Below are 12,427 nucleotides of genomic sequence, written 5' to 3' on the forward strand. Positions count from 1 at the left end.
ACCAACATGAAGAAACTCCGTCTCTACTAAAAATACAAAATTAGCCAGGCATGGTGGCGCATGCCTGTAATCCCAGCTACTCGGGAGGCTGAGGCAGGAGAATCGCTTGAACCTGGGAGGTGGAGGCTGCAGTGAGCTGAGATCGCACCATTGCACTCCAGCCTGGGCAAGAAGAGCGAAACTCCATCTCTTCTAGATCCTATCTAGAGATAGGATCTTGCTGTCACCAAGGCTGGAGTGCAGTGGCATGATCATAGCTCACTATGGCTTCCTGCTGTGGTGGCTGCTGTCCACCCTGCAGCCAGGTACCCAGGCCCTGGAGCCAGAACCTCGAACTCCCAGGCTAAAGCGATCCCCCCATGTTGGCCTCCCAAGTAGCTTGGACTACAGGAGCATGCTACCACACTCAGTTATTTATTTATTTATTTTTAAGACAGGGTCTCACCCTGTTGCCCAGGCTGCTATCCAACTCCTAGCCTCAAGGGATCCTCCAACCTTGGCCTCACAATACACACATCCCAGTCTGGTCTAAACTCCTGACCTCAGGTGATCCACCTACCTCAGCCTCCCAAAGTGCTAGGATTACAGGCGTGAGCCACCGTGCCTGACCCATTTCCTTATTATCTGTCTCCTGCATGAGTATGTCATCTCCAGGAGAGCAGGGATCTTTGTTATTTTTGTTCATGACACAAAAAATCAAAGAACAGCGCATGGCCACAGTGGGCACTCAATAAGTATCCCTTGAATGAGTAGAATCTTCATAGTACCCCAGGAAGTTGATATTGCCATTTTACAGGTGAGAAAACGAAGGCTCAGAGATGTCAAGTGACTTTCTCAAGGTCACACAGCCAGCGAGTGGCAAACCTGAACCCCTTGTGCTGATGTTTGCTGTTGTCCCTACAGGCCTGGCCTCGCCCCGTGGACGATGATGGCCTTGCCCCCGTGAGCTACAACCTGGCCCTCAGCGCCCGCCCACCTTCAGCCAGCAGGATGCGGCTGTGGAAGGCGGTGGTGGTGACTTTGGCCTTCATGAGTGTGGACATCTGCGTGACCACGGCCATCTATGTCTTCAGTCACCTGGACCGCAGCCTCCTGGAGGACATCCGCCACTTCAACATCTTTGACTCGGTGCTGGACCTCTGGGCAGCCTGCCTGTACCGTAGCTGCCTGCTGCTGGGGGCCACCATTGGTGTGGCCAAGAACAGTGCGCTGGGGCCCCGGCGGCTGCGGGCCTCATGGCTGGTCATCACCCTCGTGTGCCTCTTCGTGGGCATCTACGCCATGGTGAAGCTGCTGCTCTTCTCAGAGGTGCGCAGGCCCATCCGGGACCCCTGGTTCTGGGCCCTGTTCGTGTGGACGTACATTTCACTTGGCGCATCCTTCCTACTCTGGTGGCTGCTGTCCACCGTGCGACCAAGCACCCAGGCCCTGGAGCCAGGGGCAGCGGCAGCCACTGAGGCTGAGGGCTTCCCTGGGAGTGGCCTGCCACCGCCCGAGCAGGCGTCTGGGGCCACGCTGCAGAAGCTGCTCTCCTACACTAAGCCCGATGTGGCCTTCCTCGTGGCCGCCTCTTTCTTCCTCATTGTGGCAGCTCTGGGTAAGTAAGGACCTCAGGGACACGTGGCCACCAGAAAATCAAATTAGGTGGATATGACTGCCTTAGATTTTAAAGATTTTACTTACGTGGTTCAGACATCAAATTGATTCGAAAAGGAAAACAGGCCAGTCATGGTGGCTCATATCTATCATCCTAGCACTTTGGGAGGCTGAGGTGGGAAGATCACTTGAGCCCAGGAGTTCAAGACCACCCTGGGCAACATAGCGAGAACCCATTTCTATTTTATTTTATTTTATTTTATTTATTTATTTAATTTATTTGTTCGAAACGTAGTCTTGTTCTGTCGCCCAGGCTGGAGTGCAGTGGCACAATCTCAGGTCACTGCAACCTCTGCCTCCTAGCTTCAAGTGATTCTCCTGCCTCAAGTAGCTGGGATTACAGGCACGTGCCACCATGCCAGCTAATTTTTGTATTTTTAGTAGAGACGGGGTTTTGCCATGTTGGCCATGCTGATCTCGAACTCCTGACCTCAGGTGATCCTCTGGCCTCGGCCTCCCAAAGTGCTGGGATTACAGGCGTGAGCCACGGTGCCTGCCCCATTTCTATTTTATGTAATTTAAAATGAAAAAATAGGCCAGGCATGGTAGCTCACGCCTGTAATCCCAGCACTTTGGGAGGCCAAGATGGGAAGATTGCCTGAGCCCAGGAGTTCAAGACTAGCCTGGGCAACATGACAAGACCCCATCTCAATTTATAAAAGGAAAAAGTAAAAGACAAGAGAAGAAAAAGGAAACTATGAGTTCCACACCTGTTTTTTTCTTTTTAGACAGGGTCTCACTCTGTTGCCCAGGCTGTAGTGCAGTGGCATGATCACAGCTTATGGCACCTTCAACCTCCCAGGCTCAAGTAATACCCCCACCTCCGTCTCCCGAATAGCTGGGACTACAGGCATGTGCACCACACCCAGCTAATTAAAGAAAAAAAAAAAATTGTAGAGATAGGATCTCACTATGTTGTCCAGGCTGATCTCGAATTCCTGGGCTCAAGTGATCCTCCCACCTTGGCCTCTCAAAGCACTGGGATTACAGGCACAAGCCACAATGCCTGACTGTGTTTCACTTCTAATTCTACCCTGATCGTCCTGCCCAGGGCTAACTACAGGAAAAGGATCCAGAAACTCCCAGGTGGCCAGAAAAACACTCTTTCTTACTCAGTTCTTATGCATGTTCCCAGCTTTTCCTTATGCAGCTACAAGCACATCAAAAGAACATGTGTCACTCCCCCACTTCTCACCCACATTGTTCTATGTTTTGCTCTTTTCACTTAACAATGTGTTCTGGAATTTTCCCAACCAGTACCTCATTGTTTTATTTGGCTGCATAGTGTTCCATTGTACATACCATGGATTATTTAGTTGGTCTTCCATCATTTGACTCTTGGGTTATTTTGAGCCTTTTCCTCTGAACATGAATAATCTTTTTTTTTTGAGATGGAGTCTTGCTCTGTTACCCAGACTGGAATGCAGTGGTGCCATCTTGGCCCACCACAACCTCCATCTCCCGGTTCAAGCGATTCTCTTGCCTCAGCCTCCCAAGTAGCTGGGATTACAGGCGCCTGCCACCGCAACTGGCTAATTTTTATATTTTTAGTAGAGACAGGGTTTCTCCGTGTTGCCCAGGCTGGTCTCAAACTCCTGAGTTCAAGCGATCCACCTGCTTTGGCCTCCCAAAATGCTAGGATTACAGGCATGAGCCACTGCGCCCAGCCTGCATGTGAATAATTCTATTCATACACATTTCATATGAATGTGGATGGATCTGTAGAATAAATTCCTGGAGCTGGGATCATCAGAGTAGACTAGAAAACATTGGAGTGGGCAGGCGTGGTGGCTCATGCCTGTAATCCCAGCACTTTGGGAGGCCAAGGCGGGCAGATCACCAAAAAAAAAAAAAAAAAGCAAACATCAGAGTGTGTTGCTTGTGGTAAGATGCAGCGTTGATTTGTGAAACTGTTATTAATATTTTAGTTGTGTGTGCCTACGTGCAAGTATGGCCTGGTTTGTGATGTGAAATGTATTTGTGGCCGGGCGCGGTGGCTCAAGCCTGTAATCCCAGCACTTTGGGAGGCCGAGGCGGGCGGATCACGAGGTCGGGAGATCGAGACCATCCTGGCGAACACGGTGAAACCCCGTCTCTACTAAAAAAATACAAAAAACTAGCCGGGCGAGGTGGCGGGCGCCTGTAGTCCCAGCTACTCGGGAGGCTGAGGCAGGAGAATGGCGTAAACCCGGGAGGCGGAGCTTGCAGTGAGCTGAGATCTGGCCACTGCACTCCAGCCTGGGTGACAGAGCGAGACTCCGTCTCAAAAAAAAAAAAAAAAAGAAATGTATTTGTGCCTGTGAGTCTGGTCCAAACAGTTTGAAGGCACCACTTAGCAACACAGGTGGGAAGGTGGCACTGCAGGGTTGGAGCTCCACAGGTTCTGGGGGCATCGAGGCCTGGACACAAATCCCTGTCCTGCTCCCTACCCAGCCGCATTGCCCTGTGCAAGTTCTCCAGCCTTTCTGAGCCTCACTTCCCTCCTCTGTGCAACGAGGATTGTTAGAGTCCTTATTTCCTGACGTTTTAGATGCTGACAAAAACAGGAGAGCTGGGTGCAGTGGCTCATGTCTAATCCCAGCACTTTGGGAGGCCAAGGCTACAGGATCACTTGAGCCCAGGAGTTTGAGACCACTCTGGGCAACATAGCAGGACCCTGACTCTAAAAAAAAATTTTTTTTAATTAGCTGGGCATGGTGGTACTTGCCTATAGTCCCAGCTACTCAGGAGGCTGAAGTGGGAGGATCCCTTGAGCTCAGGAGTTTGAGGTTGTAGTGAGCCATGATGACGCCACTGCACTCCAGCCTGGGCAACAGAGCAAGACCCTGTCTCTACAAAAAAACAACAACAACAACAACAACAAACAGAAGGACTAAGTACAGAGCGTGGCTTGTCATGGTAGGTGCTCAGGGTTGCTAGCTATTATGAGTTTTAAAAATTTTAGGTTGGGCATTGTGGCTCACACCTGCAATCCCAACATTTTGGGAGGCCCAGGTGGGTGGATCACTTGAGGTCAGGAATTTGAGACCAGCCTGGCAACATGGTGAAACCCGGTCTCTACTAAAAATATAAAACTTAGCCAGATGTGGCCGGGCGCGGTGGCTCAAGCCTGTAATCCCAGCACTTTGGGAGGCCGAGACGGGCGGATCACGAGGTCAGGAGATCGAGACCATCCTGGCTAACACAGTGAAACCCCGTCTCTACTAAAAATACAAAAACTAGCCGGGCGAGGTGGCGGGCGCCTGTAGTCCCAGCTACTCGGGAGGCTGAGGCAGGAGAATGGCGTAAACCCGGGAGGCGGAGCTTGCAGTGAGCTGAGATCGGGCCACTGCACTCCAGTCCGGGCGACAGAGCGAGACTCCGCCTCAAAAAAAAAAAAAAAAAAAAAAAAAAAAAAAAACTTAGCCAGATGTGTTGGCATCCGCCTGTAATTCCAGCTACTGGGGAGGCTGAGGCAGGAGAATCGCTTGAATCTGGGAGGCAGAGGTTGCAGTGAGCCAAGATCATACAACTGCACTCCAGCCTGGGTGACAGGTGAGACTCTGTCTCAAAAAAATAATAATAAAATAATAAAATAAAAATGTTAATTGACAGAGACAGAGCCTGGAGAGGTGACAATGCAATAACAATGCCAGAATGTTCTGAAAGAGGAAAGGCAAACCCAGAGCTGGCCCCGACTCTGCAGCCCTGTTCTCCTACGATCCGTCTCTGCCCTCTCAGTCCCATCCCCTCAACAGCTGTGGGAGGTCTGGCACGTTATTTAACCCCTCCAAGTCTTAGCCTCCTCTTCTGTGACATGGGCCTAGTAGCACCCTCCTACTGGGATTGGAGGGTCAGTGAATCCACATGGGTGAGACACCTCAGACAGCTCCTGGCACGTAGACAGCTCCCAGTAAATACTAGCAGCTGTGGGGGACTGGGATGGCCCCTTCCTGTTCAACCAGACGGTTTCTCCTGCTTATGCTGGGAAACCCAAAAGTCCCCTCCTTAGGAAGCCACTTTAGATTCTGCCAACTGTGGCAACTTTGTCTGCCCCTCAGTTATAGCTTTTATGACATAAAAATCATGCATTCAGGCCGGGCGTGGTGGCTCACGCCTGTAATCCCAGCACTTTGGGGAGCCGAGGCCTGCAGATCACCTGAGGTTAGGAGTTCAAGACCAGCCTGGACAATATGGCAAAACCCTGTCAATACTAAAAATACAAAAATTAGCTGGGTGTTGTGGCAGCCGCCTATAATCCCAGCTGCTCAGAAGGCTGAGGCAGGAGGATCTCTTGAACCCAGGAGGTGGAGGCTGCAGTGAGCTGAGATTGTGCCACAGCACTCCAGCCTAAGCAACAAAGTGAGACTCCATCTCAAAAAAAAAAAAAAAACCTATGCATTTATGCTGGGCACAGTGGCTCATGCCTAAAATCCCAGTACTTTGGGAGTCTGAGGCAGGAGGATCACTTGAGACCAGGAGTTCAAGACCAGCCTGGCCAACATAGCAAGACCCTGTTATGCATTCACCCTCCTGCCTCCCCTCCCAGGTCCTGAGCCCCTCAGGGGCAGGGGCCAGGTCTGACTCACCCTGGATCCCAGTAGCTGGCACAGAGACGGGCTCACTGAATGAATAAATGAATGATTGTCATGCCTGTGCAGACAGATAGCGCTCCATGCCATGACCTTGTTTAGCCTGCCTGCTGGGGCCCTGCCGTCAGCTGCTGTGTGGTCGAGGAATGCAGACATCCTCAAATACTGCTGAGCACATTTTCCCAGCTTGCAGGATTGCATCAAGAGTCAGGGCGCAGACTCACAGCTCAGCCCCCCAACTTCTTTGATAACTTTAGGCAAGTGATTAACCTGGCCAGCGCTCACTTGCCCATTCTGAAGTGAGGGGTTTGTTAAGGTATTGTGAGAAAGAAGTGAGAGGAAGCTTGGTGCCTAGCACAAGTAAATACTTAATCAGTGTCAGGGCCAGATACAATGGCACACACCTGTGATCCCAACTACTTGGATGGCCAAGGAGGGAGGGTTGCTTTGGCTCAGGAGTTTGAGACCAACCCGAGCAACACAGCAACACCCCATCTCAAAAAAAAAAAAACAATTAGGTACTATGATAATTAATAATTATTTTTCTATCAACATGTATTCAGCAGTGCCCAGCTTTTCTGTACCCTCAGAATCTTCAAACAAACAAAAATAAAAAAACACCAATTGGGAAATGTTAGTTTTAGGGTTGAGTATCTCTTATTAAATTAAGGTTCTTTAGAGGCCAAGTGTGGTGGCTCACGCCTGTAATCCCAACACTTTAGAAGGCTGAGGTGGGTGGATCACTTGAGGTCAGGAGTTCAAGATTAGCTTGGCCAACATGGTGAAACCCTGTCTCTACTAAAAATGCAAAATTAGCCAGGTGTGGTGGCGCATACCTGTAATCCCAGCTACTCGGGAGGCTGAGGCAGGAGACTCGTTTGAACCTGGGAGGCAGAGGTTGCTGTGAGTGGAGATTGTGCCATTTACTCTCAAGCCTGGGCAACAAGAGCGAACTTCCATCTCAAAAACAAATGGAGTCCTTTTTTTCTTTCTTTCTGTTTTTTTTTTTTTTTTTTTTTTTTTTTTTTGAGGCAGGGCCTCCCTCTGTCGCCCAGGCTGGCTGGAGTACGGTGGAGCAATCACAGCTCACTGCAGCCTTGACCTCTCCAGCTCAAGTGATCCTCCCACCTCGGCCTCCCAAAGTGCTGGGATTGCAGGTGTGAGCTACCTTCTGTAGCCTAAGATTCTTTAATACGGATTTCATGGTAAACCAAATGTATAAACTTGGGCAAGTGACTTAATCTCTCTGAGCCTCAATTTCCTCTTCTGTGGAAAGAATACATTTCCACAAATGGAAGGGATAGCTGCACCAAACCTATTAGGATTACTGGGTGGCCTTTGACACTTGAAGAAGGTAGGGGAGCAGATAGCTGGGGTAAGCAACTGAGTGCGGTGGCTCACACCTGTAATCCCAGCATTTTGGGAGGCTGAGACGGGCAGATCACTTGAGGTCAGGAGTTCGAGACTAGCCTGGGCAACATGATGAAACCCTGTCTCTAATAAAAACATAAAATTTAGGCCGGGCGCAGTGGCTCACGCCTATAATCCCAGCACTTTGAGAGGCCAAGGTACGTAGATCACAAGGTCAGAAGTTCAAGATCAGCCTGCCCAACATGGTGAAACTCCGTCTCTACTAAAAATACAAAAATTAGCCGGGCACAGTGGCAGGCATCTGTAATCCCAGCTACTCGGGAGGCTGAGGCAGGAGAATCACTTGAACCCGGGTGGCAGAGGTGGCAGCAAGCTAAAATTATGCCAATACACTCCAGCCTGGGCGACAGAGTGAGACTCCGTCTCAAAAAATATATATATGTATATACATATATAAAATTTAGCCGGGCGTGGTGGCAGTCACCTGTAATCCCAACTATTTGGGGGGCTGAGGCATGAGAATCACGTGAACCTGGGAGGTGGAGGTTGCAGTGAGCTGAGGTCGTGCCACTGCACTCCAGCCTGGGTAACAGACTGAGACTCCATCTCAGAAAAAAAAAGATGTCTGTAGTAAGAGCACTCCAGGCAGAAGGACCAGCCTGTGCAAAGGTCCTGAGGCAGGAAGGTGTCCAGTTGTTCAAGAGCAGACACCAGTTAGCTGGAGCAGAGGGACTGAGATGGAGCAGGGAGAAGACAAAGGTCTCTGCTAGGGTCTCAGTCACGCAGGTCCTTGTGGTCTGTTGTAAAGACTTTGGCTTTTACCATCTCACTGGATGAGAAGGGGGCTTGGGACTGTTTTGAGCCGAGGCGCAACAAGATCTGAGTTAGTTCCAACAGGATCCTGCCGTCTGCTGTGTGAACAGGCTGATGTGAGCAAAGTTGAGAGCAGGCTACTGAGATAGTCCCAATGAGGTTAATGACTTGGACCAGGGTCGGGGCAGTAGAGGCAGTGAAAGTGGTTGGGTTCTGGAAATGGTCTGTTTGCTGGTGCATTGGAGAGTTTCACGTAATTCTTGTGCAGATTCAGCAAGACAGTTTGCCAGCATGCTTTGCACAGCCCCTGGTACCCAGTAAGGCGATTATTAGCATTGGTGCTTGCTGGAACCAAAATGCTGTCACAGCTCACCGTTGCCCTCTTCTGTGGGTAAACTGAGACAGAAATTCAGGCTGGGCAGAGCTCTGCAGCCCGTCTGGCCAAGGACTGTGGGGACACAGGCCCTCTAGGCTGCCACCTCATGGTCCCAGCAGAGGGCACCAGAACTGCACAGAAAGTCTCACTATCCACGTGTCTGAGCCAGGTCAGACAGTGCTACCCAGACCTGCCCGGGGTTCATTCACTAACCTTTATTGAGCACCTACTGTATGCCCAGCCCCAAACCTGGCTCTGCTCATGGAAAGAACTTCAGTGGAAACAGGTCCTGGGATGAACAAGGGCCTGGCCTGGTGACGCCACTATTTCCATAAGAGGAGAGTGGGCATTCCGGATTATGACCAGGGGAGTCTCGTTTCTGCTGCTATAACAAAATACCACAGACTGGGTCATTTAGAAACAAGAGAAACTGATTTCTCACTGTTCTGAAGGCTGGGAAGTCCCATATCAAGGTGCCAGCAGGCTTGGTGCTGTGAGGGCCACTCTCTGCTTCCAAGATGGTCCCTCCTTACTGTGTCCTCCAGAGGGAAGACTGCTGTGTCCTCACGCTGCAGAAGGTGGAAGGGCGCAAGACAGCAAACCAGGCTCACAAGCCCTTTGAAAAAGGCCCTCATCCCATCCTGGAGAGCTCTGTCCTTGTGACTTAATCACCATCACATTGTGATTATGTTTCAATATAGAAATTCTGGGAGATGCATTCAGACCACAGCAGGAAGGGAAAAGAAAGAGCCCCCAGATTGGAAGCCAGTTTAGGTTTGAGTCCCAGCCTTTCCCCTTGCTGTGTGACCTGGAGTAAATTTCTCAGCCTCTCTGAGTCTCCCATTCCACCCAGGATTGTTATGAAAACACAGTAAGGCAAGTGGGTACGAAAGCACCCAGCAAGTTGTCAAGTGCCCCACCAGGAGGGGTGGGGTGGCAATTTCCGGCATTGCCTGGAACCAGAATAGCAACATCTTGTGAGGTTCTAGAATTTGGATTCTGAACCCAGTGAGAAGAATGAAATCAACTTTGCCGTCAGTCAGCCACTGATTGCCCTGTGGCCTGGGCGAGTCATCTCATTCAACTTCACTTTCAGCCTGGTACTGTGACTCAGGCCTGTAACCCCAGCACTTTGGGAAGCTGAGGTGGGTGGATTGCTTGAGCCCGGGAGTTAGAGACCAGCCTGGGCAGCCTAGCGAAACCTCATCTCTACAAAAAAGTACAAAAAATTTAGCTAGGCCTGTTAGTGCGTGCCTGTAGTCCCAGCTACTTAGGAGTCTGAGGTGGGAGGATCCACTGAGCCCAGGAGGTTGAGGCTGCACTCCAGCCTGGGCGACAAGAGCGAAACCCTGTCTCAAAAAGTTAAAAAAAAAAAAAAAAAAGAAAGAAAATATTTTACAAAAATAAAAATAAAACCAAATTAAATTAACTTTTCTCATTTGTAAAATGCGGGGTGATCCCAGGGCCTGCCCCAAAGGGAATGAAACAAAGTCAGGAGCGGGGCCATACCTACAGTCCCAGTACTTTGGGAGGCCGAGGTGGGAGGATTGCTTCGACCCAGGAGGTTGAGACCAGCTTGGGCAACATAGTAAGACTCCCATCTCTACAAAAATAAATAAATAAAATTAGCCTGGCATGGTGGCACATGCCTGTATTCCCTACTCAGGAGGCTGAGACAGGAGGATCATGTGAGCCCAGGAGTTTGATGCTGCAGGGAGCTATGATTGTACCACTGCATTCCAGCCTGGGGGACAGAGCGAGACCCTGTCTCAAAAAAGGAGAATGAAGCATCCAGCAGGAGCCCTGGCTCGATGCCTGGTAGCCACTACAAATAAGAACCAGCAGGCTGTGTGGATGCAAGGCCCAGTGCTCCCCTGTTCTCTGAGGAGGGGGCATTAAGCACCCTGGGGCCCCACGATGGGCAGCAAGAGTTTGCCAAGGGAGGAAAGCCCACTAGTGGAGTGGGCGGATGGGCTGGTGTGTGGACTTCTGGAGCCTCAGGAGGAAGGGTGCGGGTTCCCCTGGCTGCAGATGTCCCTGAAGCTGCCCTGCCTCCCCCAGGAGAGACCTTCCTGCCCTACTACACGGGCCGCGCCATTGACGGCATCGTCATCCAGAAAAGCATGGATCAGTTCAGCACGGCTGTCACCATCGTGTGCCTGCTGGCCATTGGCAGGTAGCCGGCTCAGCCCCCACGCCCCGCCCCGCACACCCGACCTGCACCAGGGAGGGAAGGGAGGGCCTGTTCCTAAGGAAGACAGGGGCCAGGGAGGCCCTGGAAATGCCCCTGGTGGGCCTGTCCCTCAGCTGGTCATCCTGGGAACTGGCTTCCACACTGACTTAGAGTACCCTAGAACCACACCCTCTGATCCCTGAAAAGGGCTTCAGTCCTCAGGGTTCCCCGCTCACCCTCCCTGGCTGTTTTCCAAGCAGGAATCTGGTCCCAGACAGAACCAGCTTTGAGCTGTTCTGGAAGGGAGAGGGTCTGGCTGGCACATTTGGGTCTCTTGCCCCACCACTGTCCACTTTGCCCTCACCTTGGGGGGCTCCCACTGGGAATGAGGGGGACCCCACAGGGGTGCCAGCCCTGGAGCGGGGCTGCGGTGGGGCTCCCAGGCCTGCCGGCAGCGGGAGGGGGCAGCCGGGTGTGGTCGTTGGTCTGGAAGGACGTCGTGCTATAACATCTCTTATCTGCAATTAGCTCATTTGCCGCAGGTATTCGGGGCGGCATTTTTACCCTCATATTTGCCAGACTGAACATTCGCCTTCGAAACTGTCTCTTCCGCTCACTGGTGTCCCAGGAGACAAGCTTCTTTGATGAGAATCGCACAGGTTGGTCCTCCCAGTGCCCTAGGTGTCCTGGGGGCTGGGCCCCACCCCAGTGGGCTTGCCTGGCTCTGAGGAATGAAATGGGCGTGTGGGTGGTCTCGGCCCTCTGCCTTCGCCTCCTGCTGTTAGTTCAGGCTGGGAACACCCTGGGCTTGGCCTGTGTCCTGGGAGCTGGCTTGCTCACTGAGGTTTTAGTGTGGGCTGCGGCCTCTGTGGGGCCCTGGCCAGGCCACCTGAGGTCCCTGCAGGGGCCAAGGCCTTGCTTTCCATTGCCCTGTGGAAACCACCAGGGCCAGGACTACCCACCCCTGTGGCCGGCAAAGACTCTGCTCCTATGGGGGTCAGCGGGTGAGGGCCAGGGACCACAACAGGAAAGACGATAGAATATCCACCAAGATCCAAGCTCTGAGACACACCAGCCTGAGTCCAAGCTCTGGTGCCTCCACTCGTGAACTTCACCTCTCTAAGCCTCTGTTTTCTTGTCTGTAAAATGGGAACATGGATAGTAGCCACCCATGGGGTCCTTACAAAGCTCTTAGCACAGTGTCCCACTTAGGTAAGAAGTGTCTGTGCTTTTCTGCCTGCCACCAGCCAGGTTGTTATTTCTCTAGAAGGGAAGAGGAGTTACCCCCTCTGCCGGTGACAGGGAGGAGACATGGGTTTGAAGTCTGGCTCAGTCACGGACAGGCCATGTGACTATGGGGGCCTTCCTGTTCTGAGCCCCAGCCTCCTCCACTGTACAGCAGGATGTCATGAAGCTTGAGCAAGATGCTGGTTACTGGGATTGGCTCAGAGTAGCCCTCGAGGGGTA

The 12,427-nt window shown here is 51.7% G+C and overlaps 1 protein-coding gene across 1 annotated transcript in view; it reads left to right on the top strand.

The window, feature by feature from the left end:
* Positions 1 to 12,427, top strand: part of ABCB9 (ATP binding cassette subfamily B member 9) — a 45,412-nt gene that overhangs the window by 11,691 nt on the left and 21,294 nt on the right. Inside the window, exons 4-6 of the mRNA XM_010368373.2 lie at positions 904 to 1,597; positions 10,849 to 10,963; positions 11,489 to 11,619. Of these exons, the coding sequence (XP_010366675.1) occupies positions 991 to 1,597; positions 10,849 to 10,963; positions 11,489 to 11,619 (853 nt within the window). The 5' untranslated portion in view covers positions 904 to 990. The remainder of the gene's footprint in view (positions 1 to 903; positions 1,598 to 10,848; positions 10,964 to 11,488; positions 11,620 to 12,427) is intronic.

The sequence above is a fragment of the Rhinopithecus roxellana genome, chromosome 10 (assembly GCF_007565055.1).
Source record: "Rhinopithecus roxellana isolate Shanxi Qingling chromosome 10, ASM756505v1, whole genome shotgun sequence".
NCBI classification, from domain to species: Eukaryota; Metazoa; Chordata; class Mammalia; order Primates; family Cercopithecidae; genus Rhinopithecus; species Rhinopithecus roxellana.